Here is a 20,191-nt window from a genome sequence, read left to right as displayed (position 1 = left end):
TGTCTTCTGTGTGTCGGCTTGATGTAATTTAGAAAATGTAAACAAACGTAGAATCTGATGCATCAACGCACTCAGTAAACGTTGTTCCAGAGTCATGTTTTGCATTGTGTTCCAGCAGCTTCCTTTTGATTATACTTTTTAATGCTTTGGGAACTGAGGACAGTAATTGTTGCAGTTTTTCAGAAGAATCTGTGTCTGTGTATGAAGCCACGCTGTTGGAAGTCGTGCAGAATGAGGTCTGACATCGTCCCTCCCGGGAAAAGACGTCACCTTGATGGTAGCATATATCTCTCCAAAATTCCAACATCCACCTCTGCATCAATGGTACCTTCACACATATGAAGCCGTCCATGCCACGGACACTGATGCACCCCCATACCGTCACAGATGCTGGCTTTAAACCTCTCTCTGATAACAGCCTGGATGTTCTTTCTCATCTTTGTAGAAGCAGATGTCAGTTTTTCCCAAAAGCAGCTGAAACGTGGACTCGTTTGACTTTTTTTGTACAATTGACAGGATGGAGCCTTTTCATGGGCATTGTATTTGAGTTTCCTCCACAAATCTGGACTCGAATTGAGATCTGAACTGTTTGCTGGCCATGCCACTGAGATGATATGGGTTTCCTATGTGAAAAGATGCATCAGCATCCTGAAAAATGTGGGAAGGAATGGTTAGTTTGCTCACAAACATTGACTCCTATTTGCGTTTCTTCTTTTCTATTACATTTTACTAACATTTTCTATTTTTTAGACATGCTGCTTTGGGTTTTCTGTCCTGACTCTTTGACCCGTTTGTTTCTCTTTTACTACCTTCAAATTTTGTTTGAACTTGCTAGAAATTTAAGACCCATCTGACTGGGAACAACCAACATCTTTAGCCACACTCAGCTGAATTACCGTCTTGAAGGAGCTTTATAACCTTTCCATTGTTTCAGATTTCTCTTTGGGGCTATGTTTCCTGTCAATGAGCAGGTGGAACAGTTCATTAAGTTCTGAAAGAACTCTTTTTACTGCGAACGCATATTTAGATTTGTGCAGGTTAACGTTTTAGAAATGGAAATTACAAGGTGAATCCATCTTTTTCTTATCGTTTCGATCTGAAAGATGTGCTATGAACAAGGTTTTTGAGGCCACAAGCCGCTTTTAAAAGCACATGCCATGACAAGTCTGAGCCACTAGGTGTCGCCTGAGTTCGACGCCATGGTGACGCAACGCTGTCAGTAAAGTAGAGCAAGAGACGGGCAGACGCCGCACCTTCGATCAAGGTAAGCGAACAAAGACTAACTATAAAGAAACCGAATGCGCGGAATACAAGTTATTATGTTGAACGTTTTGTGTAGTTAAGTGTTGAAGGAAGTGGACTGTGACTTTTCTACTTCTTATGGTGTTCTGCATGTGAACGAACGACTCGAGCTTGCAAATAAGTAGCTAACGTTTACTAGCTAACTTTCACTTAGCTATTTGCTTGGAGAACTTCAAGACGTGAAGTTACCGGAAATGCCAACTGACTATATCCGGAGTGGACTTTCAAAATAAAGGCGTTTATCACAAACCCATATTTGAAGCCTAACCTTCAAATCAAGTGAATTTTATTTCGAAAGAAATTTCCGATACTACTCATGCTTTCCGGTGCTGACTTGATACAGTCAGGAACTTTAATAGCTAACTAGCTAGCTAACTGATATCAGGTTAAGGCATCTGTTTACGTAGATGTAAGCCAGTAGAAAATGGGTAAACTTGAATTTCCAATAAGTAAATAAGCTAAGGTAATGCTAAAGTGCGTCAAATCATGGCTTTATATGATATTTTTTTAAATAAAAATTCACTCTTTAGATAGCTGTGGAACGTATGATTACGTTGCTACCAAAACTAGCTACGTGTTGTTTAGGCTGACTGGGTCAGTTTTATTTTAAGTAACTAATGAAACTAGCTGCCCGAACTTTGCATGGAGCAGGACACCACAACCAACATTAAAAAAAATTAACGTTACGAGACTTGATTTATACATATTTTGAACTACTTTAAGTTCCCTCATTACGTCAGTCACTGGTAAATATAAATATATATATATATAAACATGTTACATATATGCTTTTCTTTAACATGTATTTTATTATTTAAATGACATTTAAGCGTGAATTTTACTTTATACACCTGTCGGCCAACCCATAGAGTAATAAGAAAGTATATTGATAAGTTGCTATTAAGTATTATTAAGTTACTATTACTATTGCCTCAATATGAGTGGCACTTTGAAATAAACTTTTAGTATACTTTATTTTACTAATCAAGTAGTGATACAGTCCAATTCAAGCTAATTAGAGTCCTATTCATTGTAATCATAATCCATGCAAATCAAATTCATTAAGTTCAAAATTAGCCCATTTCATACATACAGAGCCAATTCAAAAAACTATTTCCTCGCTTAGCAAATTCAAGGCTGCTGTTGCTTAAAAATTGATAGTTATGCTTAGTTTCTTGTACTAAGTATGTAGTCATACATTTTTGTAGATACCGTACTTCTGTTAATCTGATTGCTGGAACTGATTAACTTGTCTTGTTCTACTGCTCAGCTCCCAAAATTTAAAGGTAACTGCAGAGGCTTTAAGATTAAATGTCATAGTCAGTCCGCTTTTTGAAAACAGCAGCCTTTGAATGTGCGAGTTGAGAAGCAGTATTTATCAGTAAGTGTTGGTTTTATAGTAAAATAGTTTCTGAATTAAGTGTTTGAGCTCAGCTTGCGTCAGAACCTGTTTTGTTTCTCAGAAGGATTCCAGCATCACTGCTTGCGCAAATCAGATTTCCTAACGTCTTTATAATGATATTGTTTGCAACATTGGCCTGTTCAGGGTGTATAGCCAGATGCCTTCCTTCCTCTTTTTGTTGGCCAGCGGTCACCTCATGTCATAGTTCCAACTTTTAAAGCTCTCCTCAGTGTTCTCACGTCCTACTTTAGCACTTAAGCGGGGTTCAGTTTACCAGGGCTCTCAACTTTCACCCTCCTCCCAAAACTGCCCCGAAAGTAAAGTTTGCGAATGTCATTCAGATGAGAAAAGATGTTTAGTGTAACTTGGGAATGGTGCGGGTAATGTGACAGAGGATATTAACCTGCATTGCTGTCTGCTTATTTGATTTAAAAGGGAATAAAGTCTTCTGCATGTATTTACTCATTACTTATTTGAATAGTTTTAAAAAGATATTAGTGGGAAAGAATTAAGGTAACAAGATGAAGTGGAATTGTAGAATTAAATATGTAGGGGTTAAAATTTGGGACTCCTGAACAAAGTTAGAATTCATGTTCCAGTGTTTGAAATGAGCCGTATTGTTGTGATTACTGTCGTCTGTGTTCCCAGACAAAGCATGGCGATGACTGGCCAGAGCTCGTGCTCCTCGATGAGTAACCACACCAAGGAGCGGGTCACCATGGCCAAAGTGACCCTGGAGAACTTCTACAGTAACCTCATAGCCCAGCATGAGGAGAGAGAGATGAGGTAATATCCACAACTTTTTTTTATGCAAACATTCTGCGTTCAAGCCGCAGCATTCCGACAATTTAGATTCCAGTGAAGGTGGAATAACTGTAGTGTTTTTCTTTATAAATTGACACACACAAACGTGCTGTTTCAGGATGTGGGTTATGTCATAATGAAGATACAAACTAACAACTTCCTGTTGTGCCAACAGTGCATTTATCAATACCGTTATTGATTTCATATTGATGCAAAGTCATTTCCACACGTTTCTGTGCATGGCTGCACAGCGTCATCAGTGCGGTTAATTGTTCAAGTAGCATTTATTCCTGAGCACATTCTGTGTTCATGTAAAGTGCAAGTGTGTAAATTTAGGTTGATAAATCAGATATGTATTGATACGTTATTGAGCAACGGTATGGAGCTGCTGTCGGAGGCGTTTGGGCCCAGTTGTGATGTTTACAGATTCAACTGGAAAGTTCAAAACTGTTAATTATTCACGTGTGTCTGGCTGAGATAGTAGAAGCTGCATAAAAGAAAGGCCCACCATAGCATTTCCTATCAGGTGAATTAATAAAAAAACCCAGTCGAATCAAAGGACTTTACTTTATGAGCACATGGTGTAAGCGTTTGGTTTTAACAGTGAAGCATTCAGGCACTTTTTTTTTTCTCGATTTAATGTGACGTGCTCGCACTGTTTTAAGCTTTATAGCAGAGCTAATGGTCAGATTGTGTTTACAGGCAGCAAAAGTTGGAGAAGGTGATGGATCAGGAGGGATTGGCTGATGAGGAGGTGAGCTGCTAGCACACACCTGGAGGGTTTTTCCAATTTGGATGAAGCAGTGGAGGAGAACCCTGCTCCTGACATGGTGTTAGCTGGATTCTTAGATCTGATGGATGGATGCTTTGAAGTTGATGTTTCTTTTGAGTTTTAAGTAAAAAGTTTGTTAGGGATATTAGATTTAAACTGAGTTTGTAGAAGTTTCCTAAAATAATTTCTGTAAGATATCTAGGAAATATTGATCACAGATATTATAAGTTGCTTTAGAAGGTTGTACTTAAACATGGTGAAGTAGCTCGAAATGTTGTATTTAAACGTGCTGTCTGTGCTCTGTAGAAACGTATCCGGCGTTCTGAGCATGCAAGGAAAGAGACCGAGTTTCTGCGCTTAAAACGCACCCGACTGGGACTGGAGGACTTCGAGTCCCTGAAGGTGATTGGCCGAGGAGCTTTTGGAGAGGTGAGTCTTTGATTTATTTACTCTTGTGATTCAAAGATTTGAAAGAATTCTTTCATGCAAATGTTACAGTGTCTCATTTTGAAACTTTCAGATGTTTAAAATCCTTGATTACAACTCCAGACTTGTTTTATCTCGTATGGAAATGAGGTGTGCCTCTTAAGAAAGAGGAGTTGCGTCACGCTAAACGTGCACAGACTGAAGGACAAAGGATTACTTACTCTCTCTTCAATTTTCTTCTATTTCTTTTCCCTTCAGATATTAATAGAACACAAATACCCAGAGGAGTCCGAACATTTGTTCACTCTGTAACACCTGAATACACAGGCACTAATGAGACACTTGATATGAGTAAAAGTTTCATTTGTTGTTGTGTCTTTAATGAAAACTGTTGACATGTGTCCAGGTGCGCCTGGTGCAGAAGAAAGACACCGGTCATGTCTATGCCATGAAAATCCTCCGCAAAGCTGACATGCTGGAGAAAGAGCAGGTTAGGCGGGAACATGCTCACTCACACCTGCTCCTCTTCCATCTGTCGGACATCTTTAAACCTTTGTCTGTCACTGGCTGCAGGTCGGTCATATACGTGCTGAGCGGGACATTCTAGTAGAGGCAGACAGCCTGTGGGTGGTCAAAATGTTCTACAGCTTCCAGGATAAGATGAACCTCTACCTCATCATGGAGTTTCTTCCAGGAGGTAAGAGCCTCCAAGGCAGACATGTAGACGCACAGATGAGTTTACTAAACCACTTTTCAGTCCGATTGAAGGATAAGTTCCATCAGTTTCAAACAGATCAGGAGTTTAAATGTGCTTATTTCAAGTTTAGCATCCATTTTGTTTTCCCAGCACATCCACCATGTGTTTCCTTGTTGTGCAGTAGTGCACAGTGACATCATGCTGGAGGTTACCTGGATTGATCCTAATATACACGCCCTCTGATGGGGAAATCTGTCAGTAGGGCCAGAGCAAACCCTTGTGGATGTTTGTTAATAAAACACTAGCCTAATCTGACGCCATTGTTCTTCAGGGAGTCCAAGCCAGCCAACCGCTGCCTTGAGTCGTATCCTAAAAGCTTTTTTAAATAAAACTCCAATTTATAAAGAAACTGATGTAAATAAATAAACGTCCTGTTTGCTTTATGTCGTTTGTGCATGTTAAAACAGCAGTTGAACATCTGTGTGATTGGTGGAGGGTTTGTTGAGTTTGCTGCCAACTTTGTTTTTGTTTTGTCATAATTTCTGTTGTATTTGTGCTGTTATTGTGCAGGAGACATGATGACCTTGCTAATGAAGAAGGACACTTTGACAGAAGAGGCCACTCAGTTCTACATAGCAGAGACGGTGCTGGCCATCGACTCCATCCACCAGCTTGGTTTCATCCACAGAGACATCAAACCAGACAACCTGCTGCTGGACTCCAGGGTGGGATGTGTCCACTTACATTTTGAATTCCACTAACAGATTTTTTTTCAGCTAGTCATTATAGATTGGTTTATGGCCTTCAGTGTTGTCCCCAAACAGGGTTACATGATTTGAAAATTCTTATTAAATGACTACAAGTGTCACCATGATTAAATTAGAGCCGATTCTTTTTAGAATATTGTTTTTGTGGGGGGCGTAATAAACTGGTTGGTTTATGCCTTCCTTTTTATAATTTGAATTAATTTGACAGAAAGTTGAGTTCTCCCCACAGTCAGAGCATACATGGTTGTTGTTCTTTATTTGTATTTCTCCCCCTCTTGTTTCCCCCTCTCATGCCCCCTCAGTTCGTCTCTTGCACTTTTATCAGCCTTATTTCCAGCGACTCCTCAAAAATATCTAGCAGAATATTTTTGGACTCCTCTGCAAGCCTCTGAAATCTCTGTGATCGATGATATATTTACCCCAGATTTAGGCCATTTGTCTTCAACCTCAGGCTAAAATCTTTTACTTTGAACCTAGCGTGGCTGTTTTAATCACTACCACCTCTGCAGCCGGTGTGGTTACTCACCTGCTGGGTCTATGACATCCTCATTTGCAAGGAGGGGCTTTGCAGACGGAGCTGAAACATGGTATTTGTTGTATTTGTCAGCTAAATCGACATCCTTCCCAAGGTTGCTAAGTTCTGCTTAAAGGCTAATATAGATTATGACACTGGTGTAATTAATGGCTGGAGACAGCCATTAATCTTATGCATTGTATGTTTGAAAATACTAATACCTGTAAGTAGTAGTAAGTAGTCTTACAGTGTATTTCACTTTGGGTGCTGTGGGTTTAAAGGCTCTCTTTTTTTTTTGTTTGTTTGTTTCCAGGGTCACGTGAAGCTTTCTGACTTTGGTTTGTGCACGGGACTGAAGAGGGCTCATCGTACGGAGTTCTACAAGAATCTGAACCACAGCCTGCCCAGTGACCTCAGTAAGCAAAGTCAGGCAACACCTTCCATTTATTCTACCTGTTTTGCATGCAGCATCAGCCACTCACCCTCGTGCACGCTTGTTTGTCATTTTGTCCGTTTTGCATGTGATTCTAACTCACCCAACTGCTTTGATATGAAAACGATGCATGAATTATTGGTTCGAGCCCGTGTGAGGCATTTTGTGAATCAGTCTCACGTCTTACCGGCTTAGATGTTGGAGCTTTTCCTAAACAGCAGCTTTGACTGCAGAGAGGAGGCGTTAGATATTTCTTTTTGTCAAACACAGGCAAAAATATTTGGCATTCTTTTCATTTTGCTGTTCCTCCCCACTGAGAATAAAATAAAAAGCTTTACAGGACTGTGATTCACACTCACATTTCAGACTTTAAAGGTCTTGATGGTGTTTTGCATCACTGACTTTTATCTGCACAAGGCTCCTGTTTTATGTATTCAGCACTCTGTACATTTGAGTCTTTTACTGATAGATGACAAACGTGACATAAACAAACACATTACAGCTTTTTCTACAAGGGTTTTGACCTTTAAGGCCATCAGAAGCACAAGTTAAACGTTACCCTCAGTTTCCGCGGAAAACGGCAAGCTCTGTTCAGCTTTATAGTTTTGCAGGGTAGCTGTTGGCTGTACTGTGATCACAAATCCCAATCCCAGTGTCCCCACTCAGCTATAGCTGTCTATTGTGCAGGCCAAAGCTTCTCTCTTTCTTTTGGGGATCAATAAGTCACGCAGCTCTTCAGCTGGGCTGTCAGGGGCTGTTTGGATGACCTGATAAAGAAAAGAAACCGTCGCTTGATCTGCAAAAGAAAAGGAACTAATTGTTCGTAGGGCCAGTAAGAGGAATTGGGTTAGGGCCAAAACTAATCAGGTTCCAATTTCATTTGTAGCTTCATTTGAATTCTTCATTTAAAGTCTTGTGATTGGCTCAAGTCTCCCTTCATGGGTTTGATTTTTATAAAGCCTGAGAACGGAGCCAGAGGCAGGTGCAGAAGCCTTTTTTTCCATTCCATAACTTGGATTACAGAATGCTGAAAGCTCACTGTGGATTTTTTGCTGAATTACATGCAGCTGTAGTCAATTATAGATTTTCATCTTCTAATACGAAGCTCTCTTCTTTGTACAGCCTTCCAGAACATGAACTCTAAGAGGAAAGCAGAGACCTGGAAGAGGAACAGGAGGCAGCTGGTAGGTCTGAGCAGCGATGTGACGCGTGAACTATCCATTTAACATGATAGCTGTAGCGTTTGATAAAATATAAAGGCTCAATATTAAGTTTTCAACATGCACCACAAGCTTAAATGTTTTCCTTAAGAAAAAAAAACCAAATCTACAAATTATTAGAACTAATGATGAATTTTGTTCCACAAATCCAAACCAAACCTTTTGTAAAAGAGCCTCACATAGTTTTTGCTCAAAATAGAATCGAAAATAGACTATTGAAGCACCGGTTCCAGCCCTGGGAAGCTGGTGATATGGTTCCACCTCTTGGAGGCTGGAGACGGGGTCGTGGGGACAACTAAAACCCAGAGCCAGTGCAGGATCTAGTCTGCTTAACTCAAGAGAGATAATTTGAAAAGATCTGAGTATAGCTCAGCTGGTGGAGCTTGCATCCCATGTGCAGAGGCTGTAGCTGGCCCAGGTTCGGCTTCCCCACTCTCTCTCTCTGCCTCCTTTTCTGTCTACCCACTGTCAAATATTAGATCTGAACTCTTATATGGATATGAAGCCAAAGCAGTGGTGTAAACATATGAGCTAAGTGTTTCTCCTGTTTATTCCAATGAGACAAAATTTGATTTCAAAACTACATTTCCAAACGACGTTGGGCGTTTTTCCAGCTGGTGCCTGAATATCCTGCTGAAAACTGCATGTAGAAGTTACTGATCTGTATTTGGAAATGTTTTCAACACCAAATAGCGTTCACAAACACCGGCTGTCATTTAGAAGCTGGTTGTGACATTAAAACATGAGTTTGCAGTGAAAAGGAGTCGCACACAGTGGTCTGTGCACGCTGCTCACTACGAGATGTTAAAAGTGATGTGATGACGTGGATCTGGGCTTTGGAATATCAAAGTAAATCATAGAAGTTTCTAAAGTCAAACCAGCCCTGAACCACACCAACATCTGCTTGAGAAGTTTTATTTATCGATCACTTATCAGCTCAATAATAAGCTGAAAAAGTACCTGATTGTCATTCTTTTGGTGTTTTAATGCTACTGAGCAAACGGCCTCTCGTCATCTTGACATTGTCCCTCATCCTTTTCTTCCCCCTCAGGCTTTTTCCACAGTGGGAACCCCAGACTACATCGCTCCAGAGGTCTTCATGCAAAATGGCTACAACAAGCTCTGTGATTGGTGGAGTCTGGGTGTCATCATGTATGAGATGCTGATAGGTAATGACAGGGAGACGTGGTGGAACAGTATTCAGCTCGTTTACCTGCTGATGTTCGGGCTCAGGTGTGTAATAGATCATCTGGTGTCCTCGGTCTCCAGGTTACCCTCCGTTCTGCTCAGAGACGCCTCAGGAGACGTACAGAAAAGTGATGAACTGGCGAGAAACGCTTATTTTCCCTCCAGAAGTGCCGATATCAGAGAAGGCCAAAGACCTCATCCTCAGGCAGGAACACAGCTCTGCTCACATTTATCACTCTCACTTGCATCATAGTAATGAATGTTTTTGCACATTAACGATTGAATGGCACTGAACGGCTTAAATGGCTCAGACTGAGTTCTTTGTGCATGTTGGATACTGAGTGAAGTTGTTGTGTGAACAGGTTCTGCTGTGAGGAGGAGCACAGGATCGGTGCTGCAGGTGTGGAGGAGATCAAGTCCAATCCTTTCTTTGAGGGGGTCGACTACGACCACATCAGGTGAGGACGGTTTGGCTCAAACTTTTTGTTCTATTCCCTGACAGCGATGTTACCGAGGCTGTGCTCAGGTGGTGGATTTAGTCTTTTTATTTTTTTAATGAGTCATCTTGAGACGTCTGTGCCTTTTTAAATGCTACAGAAGGCATTTAAAGACTTGTTCAGTGTTTGTTTGATATGTAGCTGTTCAGAATGAGCAGAGAAGCCTCTCGAGCTGCTACAGAACCAGAACATTGGCCTCCAAAGCTTGATATATTTTTGGAAAACGTGTCCACAGAGCACTTTTGTCCACAGTTATTTTCTGTAACAATATAATAATAACACATCTCCACTTTAATTGCTACAGCACTAGCTTACCCATTTGCTGTATTTTAAGCTCATTTTCCCCAAATACTTTTTGTTAAACACTGTTTATTCCCCCATGAGCTGTAAAACGAGGGCTCTCGTCCTCATGCTCGCTGAATGAGTTTGTCTGGACCCGACAAAATCTGTTGGAAACATCTTGTGTTCGACCTGTTTGTCAGGAGCCCGATTCTGGGGCTGTTTTCGGTTTATTAAGAAGCGGTTTTAATTGGGACTCTTTTCAGATGATCACCGCAGTGATAATATAGATAAGCTATTTATTTTTACCATCAACGTTTAGTGTCCGACCGATCTGCTCCTGCTCCCACAAACAGGCTTTTGTTTGTTCTGATTCCCGCCCAGAATGGACTGAGAGTAAGTTTATCTTCCATTTTACCTGGTAACCAGAGTGTCACAACCTCAGCGCCGTTTTTCCGGAGATGAACAGGCTGGATGTAGCGAAGCATCTGGATTTTGCTCATGGGGAGCAAATGAAAAAGGAGCTGGTGCTCAGATAAAGGGACACCAGCTCTTATGCAGGTTTTTAGAACGTAGATACTCGAGCGTAGGTTTTGATTTGTGTCCTGGTTCTTACCGTAACAGGAATCCAACGGGTTTGGACTTTGTAACAATGTATTCGTATGACTTCTAACACGGTCAGAACAGCTGGAGTCGCATTAATGAGCAGACTCATGTCCAGGAACCTCATGTCGCCACTCGTCCAAACTTGGTCCAGGAAACTTCCAGCTGCTTGATTTTTTTGCTTTGCGTTGCATTGGTGTTTGAGATATCGGATGACATGTCCATTTAATCGTGGTTAAATCCGAATTGTGCAGCCCTGTGTCTGACCTCACTGATGTACTCTGCAGAGAGAGACCTGCAGCTATTCCCATCAACATCAAGAGCATCGATGACACCTCCAACTTTGATGAATTCCCTGATTCTGATATCCTCACACCAGCAGGTACGTCTCTCCTTCCTGGCTGACGCTTCATGTGTTTTGGGCCTTTTCTGCGATGTGTGAAATGATTGTGGCTTCCTGTTTGTGACCTTGTGCAGCCACCCAGGTGTCCAATCACACTGAAGCTGATCTGAAGAACAAGGACTGGGTCTTCATCAACTACACCTACAAACGCTTTGAGGGCCTCACTGCTCGAGGAGCCATACCGTCCTACATGAAGTCGGGGAAGAGATGAACACCGTGGCTTTGTACCAACACCTCCATGAAACCTGAATGAGTCCCCCCTCCCCCCAAAACCCTGCTGTGTCAGAGGAGAATTCTCCTCTGAGCTACCTGAGCGATGAGGCGCTCTTTTTGAACAGCACTCTACAAATGAAGCGGCTCATCTTCATCTGTTCGTTTCCATAAGAACTTTCCATTTCACCATAGAAACTGCTGCCTTCACCTTGTTTAATGCGTCTGAGGGTACTTCTCCACTTTCTGCTCATGCAATGAGACCGAACTGGGATTAGAGCGATTCTATCCACTTGTTTTTTGCACTAGTGGATACAGTTGGATGTCTTCACTCCTGATTACCAGCATCGTTACCACCAACATTCCCTCTGTTAACCAGCACCAGTCTGTTGGATCTACCAAGGGCTTCTTCTTCTTCTTCTTGTTCGACTTCTTCTTCTTCTTCTTCTCCTTCTTCTTCCAAACCAGACCATCTTTTCCTTTTGCTGTTTTCTGTTGACTTATCAACTCGAACGTTGCATTAAGTTGTCACTTGAAGTGAATCAGGTGCTCTTCAGGGATTCTGTCCAAATGTTTCCTGTCGTTTCCTCTGAGGCTTCTCTAAAACGCTGCTGGCTTCTGAAGGTGACCTAACCAAAGACTGTGAGCTGAATGATGTCTCCGTTTGATCGCCGTCACATAAAGTTTTCTAACTTGGAGTTTGTACTTTTATAGATTTGAGATTTTGCACGATTTGCTCTTTAAGAAGCGTGAAAATAGAGAATTATGCATTTTGTGGAACAAACACAAGTCTTGTCACACTTTCACAATGATACATGTATGTTCGAGTACCTTCAGCACCTTAATTGTTGTGGATGAAACTCCAGGACGGTCAGGCTCCCAGCTCATTGGATGTGTTCGGTTTGGGGTTGAATGTGCGGCTGCAACCAACCGTTTTTAAGTTAACAGTTGATCTGACTTTTATTTTCAAAATGAATCGGTGTCCACGGTGACAGCTGAAGTCTGAAACTTGAGTATATGAATTGTTTTTTTTTTGAGCGGTTCTGTGTAAAGTACTCATAAGTAGTCGGTGTCGTACCTTCAGTCCACGGCAGACGGACTGCTCCTAAGTTTGGCAAATCGGTGGCGGAGCCGAGCTGACAGCTTCTCAGCCCCGGGTTTTTCCCGGTTGTAGTCGTTGTAGATGGTGAAAGTTTGCTCTTCTTTGGCCCCCTTCAGAGCAGCTGTTGGCTTGGCCTCTGCAGGACTTTCCAGGTTCTTATTCTAGTTTGGAAGGTGTGAATAAAAGAAGGTGCATAGAAATTTGGAAAAGAAACTTCAGCTAACGCGGCTGAAAGTTTAGACACCTGCTTGAGGTTGATTTTATTTTTATTTTTTCTTCTGTTTTTGAAGAGGACTCCAAGCAGATTAAAGGGGAAAGAAACAACTTTACGACCTGGAAAAAATGACGCGACTCACCAGCTTTTTCTCATCTGAGCAAACCACAAACTCGGATGTCTCCCCAGATATGATGCGATATTCCAGATAATCCCAGAGACGAAAGCTCAGTGTTCCCTCCTCTCTTTAATTAAAATCACCAGCAGCAAAACTTAGTCACTTTAAACCAGTCGATGGAATTATATCTCATAAAAATCTTTTGTTGCTTTTCTCTCACCTTGTCACTACTACACAACCCCGTCTCAGAAAAACAGAATTATCCCTTTAAATGTAAAGAACAGAAAACCTTTCTGGGTTTTTTTGTTTTTGTTTTTTTTAAAGTGATTTATAGGATTATACAAATATTAAATTATTTTAGGATCAATTTTGTCTGCTTATTAGTCAACCAGTTGATCGTTTTCAGTTATTCAGATGATCAGAAACCATCCTTGAGGAAATCTGAGTGAGAAAAGTCTCAGAATGAGCGATTTTTTTAGCTTTACAGAAGGCTTTGCTGTTGGTGTAAAAGGCTGAACGACCTCCTCCACCCAACCGCTCACCGGCCGTCTCACTAAAATGTTGCAGGAAAACAAACCGGAAGTTAAAATCCGAACACTTTTCACGTTGCTGGTGAAACTAGATGAAAACCTGGGTAACGTTTCACACTTTCACTTGATTGGAGATGGAGGTGAAGCTGCTTCCGGTGGCATTGGTTAGCTTTGGTTTGTGATCTATAACAGGAGGTTCGGACTTGTTTTTAACCATCGCTGAATAGATGCATGTGTGGCGGTTTGATTTAAAGAGACACCAGTTAACTTCACAAAGCCACGAGCAGGATCCCGCGCGCGTGTTTCCACTTTGAGGGCTCAACGTTTTCCAGTGAACACAATATCCAAAATGCTGTCATTTAAGATGAATGTAAATTAAGTTTTATGCAGTCGTAGAGAGGAGTGTTTTGGTTTCTTTTTTTTTTTTTTTGGCTGTTGCTGTAAATGAAGCCTGGACCATATACGTGTTCTTTTTATTTGTAATCTTTGTTGTGACCGCGGAGGTTTGGCCGAACTGTGGAAGTCCATTTCTGCTGGAGGACAAGAGAAGAAGTTTGGAAATACGAGGACATTTTTACAACCTGCAAAGTGCAACTCGTTTTTTCGGTTTTATTTAAAAATAGCATCGGTGTTGTCCAGCAGGACTGGTCTCCGCCACAGTTGCCTCTCGGGGCTTTTTCTGTCTGTAAAGTAAAGTGTGTAGATGCAGCACAGTATACCACGATTTAGAAAAGCATGAAGTGGAGCTTTTTATTTTCTTTCTTTTTAAAAAAAAATTTCCTCCCTGTGGCACAAGTAATTTTTTTTTATTATTATTATTATTTTGAAACTCTGCTGTGGATGAGCTCTACTTTCACGCGCTTTAACTGAACAGCAGACACGTAAGCTTAAAGCAGCAGAGCGCGGCGATGGCGTGCATGAGTGAGAGGATGCGACCGTGATCGGTAAGTGAAGCGCGTGCTGTTCCCTGAAAGCGCCGGTCACGTGTGTGTGTGCGAGTGCGTGCGTGCGTGCAGTTTGTGTCATCATATAACACGTGTGCTCTGAGTGGGAATGAGGGGCTTTGGGAAGGTGGGTGTACGTTATTTAAACCACTGTTCTCTTTGTAGTGTGTGGCTGATGTATTGTTTCATGCTATTTGACAATGAATTACTCTGCACTTAATGTGTCGTGTCCTCATTCACAGCGTTCTGATGTCTCTGTGGGGCAAAACTTTATAACTCATAGCCTCCTTTTGAGTCTTACAAAAATGGGTACAACGAGGCTAAAAGTACAAACTTCATGCAGGTTTCCAAAACCTGTATTTTTCTTTTTTTAATGAATTCTTCAATCAAACTCAAAGTTACAAATGAGCAGAATACAGCCAGAGGGTCGGACGCAGTAATCTGTCCCTCAGTGGCCTCAAATGAAAACCAAAAAGTTGAAAACGTTTTGTTGTGAATCTTGAGATGAGTAAAAAATAAATCTCTACTCTCCTTTAACTTAACTTCAGTAGAGAGTGCTATGCTTCCAGATATAAATGGGCCCCCAAGTGTCAGTGGTTGTGCTGGCAGAACCAGGTCAAAGGTTTCAGAAAAGAGACATTTGGAAAGTGTTTGTTCACAGGATGCATGTTTGATATGATGGTGTTAAAGGGCCCAACACTGGATATCTTTCAACCAAGCATATGAACGATGCTGCTAAAATTCTTAAAGAAAAGCTTTGAAACTGTCTTTCAAAAGCATTTGCCCACCGTATTTTGCATTAAAACCTTTTATTTAAATGGGTTTTATTTCGATTTTATGCTTATAAAAAAAACCTTCAGAAATGGTGTAAATTGGTGAAGTTAAAAACATTTTATTAATATTAAAAAGAAATCTACAAAACCGAAAGTGATGCATAAATATGTATTCACCGCCTTTCCTGCAAAGTCCCTAAATAAGAAGAGGTCAAAAGACACTGAATTAGCTGAATAAGGACCACCTGTGTGCAGTCAAAGTGTCACATGGTCTCAGTATTTCTACACCTGTTCCAAAAGGCCCCAGAGTCTGAAACGCCACCAGTCAAGAGGTCAGGGACAAAGTCATGGAGAAGCATTCATCCGGGTCGGGTTATAAGAATATTTCTCAAAATCCCTCGGGACGCCAATGAAATGGAAAGAATATGAAACCACAACAAACTTGTTTAGAGAGGCCGGTCCACCAGAACTCTGACTGGTACGTAACCCCGAGGGAGCAGGAACCCTGGACCACTGTCAGCTGGAACACCCCACAGAGCGGAGCTCAAAGAAAAGTTTACAGAAAAGTTCCCCAAAAGTCGAGTGGGAAGGTCCCCTGATCAGATGAGACTAAAAGTGAACGGTCTCTAATCACTCCATCCTCACAGTGAAGCATGGTGGTGGCAGCATCATGCTGCAGGGATGTTTTTCATTGGCAGCGATCCGGTGATCGGGAATGATGGTTGGTGCTGAATCCAGGGGAAACCTGTTCGAGTCTTCCAGAGATTTGAGACTGGGGCCGATGTTCACCTTCCAGCGGAACAGCGACTCTCAGCTAAAGCAACACGTGGAAACATTTAAATATGTTGGAATGGCCTCTTCAAAGCCCCCAGACCTGAAACCAACTGAGAAGCATGACTCAAAGACCGTTGTAAACCAGCAGAAGCCATCTGACGTGAAGGCGCTGGAGCAGAGTTACTTTATCAACTGGTGGCTGACCTTGGTTAATTTAATCTTTTAAAAATAATTTATAGCAAATTTCTTTGTCAATTTAATTTTACTTAACTAATTTTGATTTTCTTTTACAATGAATTTCTTAAAATAATTAATTTGCATTACATGTCGAAATGCAAAAAAATGAAGAAAAAAAAGCTACTGTTGATGCAGGGCAGAATATTTCTTAATAAACTCAGCTACACGCCGTCATAAAAAGGAAGACTTGTGAAGTAACTTTAATAACGAGGTGGTTTAGTTCACCGAGGGACCCTTTGACTTGACCTGCATTGAAGCCGTTTATTTACAGAGTGAGGGCAACAGGTGGAAGTTGTCACAGATCAGAGCAGAGTGAGCACAAATGAAAGTGGAATCAGTCCTCAGCAGGACGCCAACAGCAGCAGCAGGAAGCCCTGATTCTGCTGAAGTATCTGTGAATCCTCTTTGGCAGTTTTTCAGATGAGACTGAGATGTCTGCTGCTTTAACGCCATCAGAAGGACGTTCCTCACCGCAGCAGGCAGTGGATGTGCGTCCATCCAGTGAGCTGCTGGCCGGGGGGTCATCACTGGTACCACAGTGTGGACCTCTGACATTAAACCCAGAGGCTGCAGTGGTGTTCACCCTGTCAGCTGAGACCTTTGCTGGACAGGCACTCATCAGAATTTGGGATGCAAACAGACTAGATGAAACATGACATCGTCATCGTTAAAGGATCAGTCCGTTAATTTGTCATCTGCTTCCAGTGTGAGCTGACGCTCGGTCACTTACTACTCTCTGCCGTCAGGCTGCTCGACCAGGTGGGACATCGTGACAAAAGGGTGCTGCAGAGCTTTACAGGGAGAGATTCTCTGATCACCGTCGAGGTCCAGCAGCCATTTCAGGAGGTCCACGAAAACCTTCCTGTCCTCATATTCGGCTGCGTCCTCTTTTGGATACACCTGGGAGTGGAATCAGAGTCTGGTCAACTGGGCAGCTCTCAGAGACGGATCAAAGAGTGACACTGATTCAGTGTGAGCTCAGACAGCACAGCAGAGGGTACCTACATCCACCAGGTCATCCAGAGAGCCGGGGTGCTCAGAGAGGCTGCAGGGCTGTTTGGGTTTCATGTGGCTAGCAGCTGAATATTCTTCTGGTGTCTAAGGGGAAAAAATTAATATGAGAAGTGCTCTAAAACAAAAAGATTTAACCTTCTTTGACCAAGAAGATGCCACTCTACCATCAGCCTCCATCTTCTACCATCAGCTGCTTTTTCCTCCATGAAATAATAATGAGTGTATCGTCCAGCACGGAGCATGTGGTCCTCCGGCTGACCCAGAACATCAACAATGCGCCTCATCTGCAGACAGCACATACAGTCACACCAGCTGATGCTCCACTTGGTTCTGGACATTTGCCTGAGCTAGCTGACTTACCATCTGATAGTAACAGCTGACAGGGAAGAGGTTATTAGCGAGGTAGAGGAAGGCCAGGACGCAGCCGACTCCCCACACATCTATAGCTTCAGAGAAGGGGAGGCCGAGGAAGACTTCTGGAGCTCTGAGGAGGGAAGACGAGAGCTGAATATGAAGAAATCTGCTGGCATGTCTTTTGGACCAACATGGAGGTTTGGACTGACACAGCTCCTGCAGACGAACAGCTGAGCCGTCCTGGATGAACCCACCTGTACCCCACTGGCTGAAGGCTCAGACCAGGCTGGATGCTGGAGACTGGAACAGCTCTACCAAAGTCTATCAGTTTAACCCTGAGAGACTGGTCCCGAGCATCGACCAGCATAACGTTGTCGGGTTTAATGTCAGCGTGCACGATACCGAGACCCTTCAGGGCGTCCAAGGCCGCCAACAGCTGCAGGCACAAAACAAGACAGGAAGCATTCATCTTCTCCACATGCAGCTGTGTGTGGTTAATGTTTCCTTAACTGATCAGAAGCAGACATGCAGAACAGCAGATGTTTGTTTCATATTACAATGATTCAAACCTGTGCTGCGATGGGGCGGATTACATTTGTAAACAGTGGCTCAAAGTCTCGCTCCTGCAGCAGTTCAAAGAGATTCCTGTCCAGCATTTCAAATACGAGACAGGTCTGCCCCATGTGTTGGAACCGCTCAAAGAAGTTCACCACGTTACAGAGGTCTGGGTTCAGGACACTGATGACGTTTAACATGGACACCTGGAGAGACAAGAAATGGACAGAACCTTGATTATACACACAAATACCAGCAGCTCCTGGTGCATCTTCTGCTAAATAATGACATAGAATGAACGGGAGTCCAAAGATTGACCTCTTTCTCAATGTCCTGGACTGAGTCAGCGTCTGTCTTTAGGAACTTGACAGCCACCGTCTCTTTGGTCTCCAGATTCTGGCACTTGGCCACTTTGCCATAACAGCCTTCACCAATAAACTCCAGAACGGAGTAACGAGAGGAGCTGCCGAGCAGAGTTTGACCGGCCTGAATGTCAGGTGCTGTCAGTGTGAATGTGGAGAGACGAGAACGTGGACAGAGAAGTCAGTGTGTTCAGTCAACTCAACACAAACACACACACAGCTGAGCCACCAATCATGTCTCAGTCAACCAGAAATCTGCCAAGTTCTGGTGATTTTCTGACCGTTTCACTGGATTTATTTATTTAGAAGAGATGTGGGAAAGAGAACGCAGCTGTTAAAGCAACACTGGCCTCACGTGCACGGCAAAACCAGAAGTCTAAGATAAAGATCTTCAATCAAGGAAACATGTTTAAAATATTTCCTCTTCCCGGAACACATTTATATCAGAGCATTTCACTTGGATCAAATGCTTTTAAATAAGATATTTGGACTTGTTACCAATATTTTATTCCTGATTCACAGTAAGTTGATGCTTTAAAGTAAAAATACAGCAATTATTTAACTTTTTGATCAACACTGAGGACAAAACTGCCGTGTCAAAGTCAGAGTTTCTCACTTTAAACATTTTATAATTTTCATATGCTGAATATGTTTAAAATAATCTTAATTATATTGCTTGTAACAAGACAAATGTATTTGTTTTTAATCTTTAAAGTTTAGTTTGAAGATATCTGTGGGGTTCGTGAGGCTAAAAAAGTATTTTTCTTGTTCTGTTGGCAGATCATTTTGCTTATATTTTGTAAAATATATCCCTTTACAGCTCAGACTTTTCTTGCTTTATTTTCCTGTTTTAGAAGCTTAGTTTCTGCAGGGTAACAGACACTGCTGGTGTTCATTCTCATCAGTACTTCTCAGTAATGATCCTTTCCTGAACAGAACACAGCTCAATGTGACACAGCTGCTCTGGTGTTGCATTCAAAGACCTGATTTACTGTTGTTTTAGTGACTTTTCACACTTTCAGATAAGTTTAGTCTCTCTCACCTGATGCATCGTAGGAGTCTGAGTTCAGCCGCAAAGACATTTTCAGTCTGATCTCAGGTCAGGTCACTCTTGTCTCAAAAGTGTGTTTGTCTCTCAGAGTTGGATGTGGAATGAAAACAGTCCATCAAACATCTGCCTGATTCTTTTACCGCCTCATTATGACATCATAATGTCATTTAGAACTCATCGTGTTCTGTTCTTCTTTTTAACTTCCTTTTAGAACTCACTGTGTTCTGTTCTTCTTTTAAATGTCTTTTTAGAACTCCCTGACAGACAGTTTAAAACACATCACCTACAGACTAAATTTTAGAATTTGAACACATGCAGTTGTGTAAAAAAGAGTTAATTTGTCTCCTAACAGGTCTTAAAATGGGGTAAATGAAATTTCAGATGAACAACAACACATGACATGTTACACTGAGTCAGTATTTATTGAACAAATTCTGAGACAAAACACAGAAGCAGTGTGTGAAAAACTAAGTGAACCCCATGATCCAACAGCTTGACGAAGCACCTTTAGCAGCAGTAAGTTGAAGTAATGGTTTTCTGTATGACGTTATAACGGAAGGTGTCCAGGTCCTGTGGCTGCAGATTGAGCCCAAATCATCAGCCCTCCACCACCGTGCTTGACAGTTGGTATGAGGTGTTTGTGCTG

General features: G+C 42.0%; 2 protein-coding genes across 3 annotated transcripts; one reads left to right on the top strand and one right to left on the bottom strand.

Moving 5' to 3' along the window:
* Positions 1 to 1,193: 1,193 nt before the first annotated feature.
* On the top strand, positions 1,194 to 14,645 carry stk38a (serine/threonine kinase 38a). 2 transcript variants are annotated; one of them, XM_072366903.1, is made up of 14 exons: positions 1,194 to 1,264; positions 3,353 to 3,490; positions 4,211 to 4,262; positions 4,587 to 4,709; positions 5,113 to 5,196; positions 5,280 to 5,403; positions 5,974 to 6,128; positions 6,998 to 7,100; positions 8,240 to 8,301; positions 9,389 to 9,506; positions 9,607 to 9,730; positions 9,888 to 9,983; positions 11,192 to 11,286; positions 11,382 to 14,645. In XM_072366903.1, the coding sequence occupies exons 2-14, from the start codon at positions 3,360 to 3,362 to the stop codon at positions 11,516 to 11,518; spliced, it is 1,404 nt and encodes a 467-aa protein (XP_072223004.1). In that variant the 5' UTR covers positions 1,194 to 1,264; positions 3,353 to 3,359; the 3' UTR covers positions 11,519 to 14,645. The 2 variants fall into 2 exon arrangements, with proteins under 2 accessions (XP_072223004.1, XP_072223003.1); XM_072366902.1 differs by having other exon boundaries at positions 6,998 to 7,109.
* Positions 12,598 to 18,649, bottom strand: LOC140271195 (homeodomain-interacting protein kinase 1-like). Its single transcript, XM_072366308.1, has 11 exons — positions 18,451 to 18,649; positions 18,147 to 18,338; positions 17,832 to 18,013; positions 17,584 to 17,707; positions 17,388 to 17,507; positions 17,215 to 17,307; positions 16,940 to 17,109; positions 16,637 to 16,850; positions 15,844 to 15,987; positions 15,641 to 15,718; positions 12,598 to 12,780 (listed from the first exon to the last, which is right to left on the bottom strand). Exons 2-11 carry the CDS (start codon positions 18,330 to 18,332, stop codon positions 12,598 to 12,600), a joined length of 1,494 nt encoding a protein of 497 aa, XP_072222409.1. The 5' UTR covers positions 18,333 to 18,338; positions 18,451 to 18,649.
* Between the last annotated feature and the right edge of the window lie 1,542 nt (positions 18,650 to 20,191).

This window comes from Leuresthes tenuis, unplaced genomic scaffold (assembly GCF_036924035.1).
Source record: "Leuresthes tenuis unplaced genomic scaffold, fLeuTen1.0.hap1 SCAF_16, whole genome shotgun sequence".
Classification (NCBI taxonomy): Eukaryota; Metazoa; Chordata; class Actinopteri; order Atheriniformes; family Atherinopsidae; genus Leuresthes; species Leuresthes tenuis.
Note: the sequence above shows the minus strand (reverse complement) of the source record. Positions and strands in the feature narration are given on the sequence as shown.

Excerpts from the sequence above, each read along its gene's own strand:
- stk38a (XM_072366902.1), top strand. The coding sequence starts at position 3,360 with ATGGCGATGACTGGCCAGAGCTCGTGCTCCTCGATGAGTAACCACACC. Across the intron at positions 4,263-4,586 it reads AGGGATTGGCTGATGAGGAG|AAACGTATCCGGCGTTCTGA; the intron begins GTGAGCTGCTAG and ends TGTGCTCTGTAG. Across the intron at positions 7,110-8,239 it reads CAGTGACCTCAGTAAGCAAA|CCTTCCAGAACATGAACTCT; the intron begins GTCAGGCAACAC and ends TTCTTTGTACAG.
- LOC140271195 (XM_072366308.1), bottom strand. The coding sequence starts at position 18,332 with ATGTTAAACGTCATCAGTGTCCTGAACCCAGACCTCTGTAACGTGGTG. Across the intron at positions 17,110-17,214 it reads CTCTGGATGACCTGGTGGAT|GTGTATCCAAAAGAGGACGC; the intron begins GTAGGTACCCTC and ends TTCCACTCCCAG. Across the intron at positions 12,781-15,640 it reads GGACCGGCCTCTCTAAACAA|AATAAGAACCTGGAAAGTCC; the intron begins GTTTGTTGTGGT and ends CTTCCAAACTAG.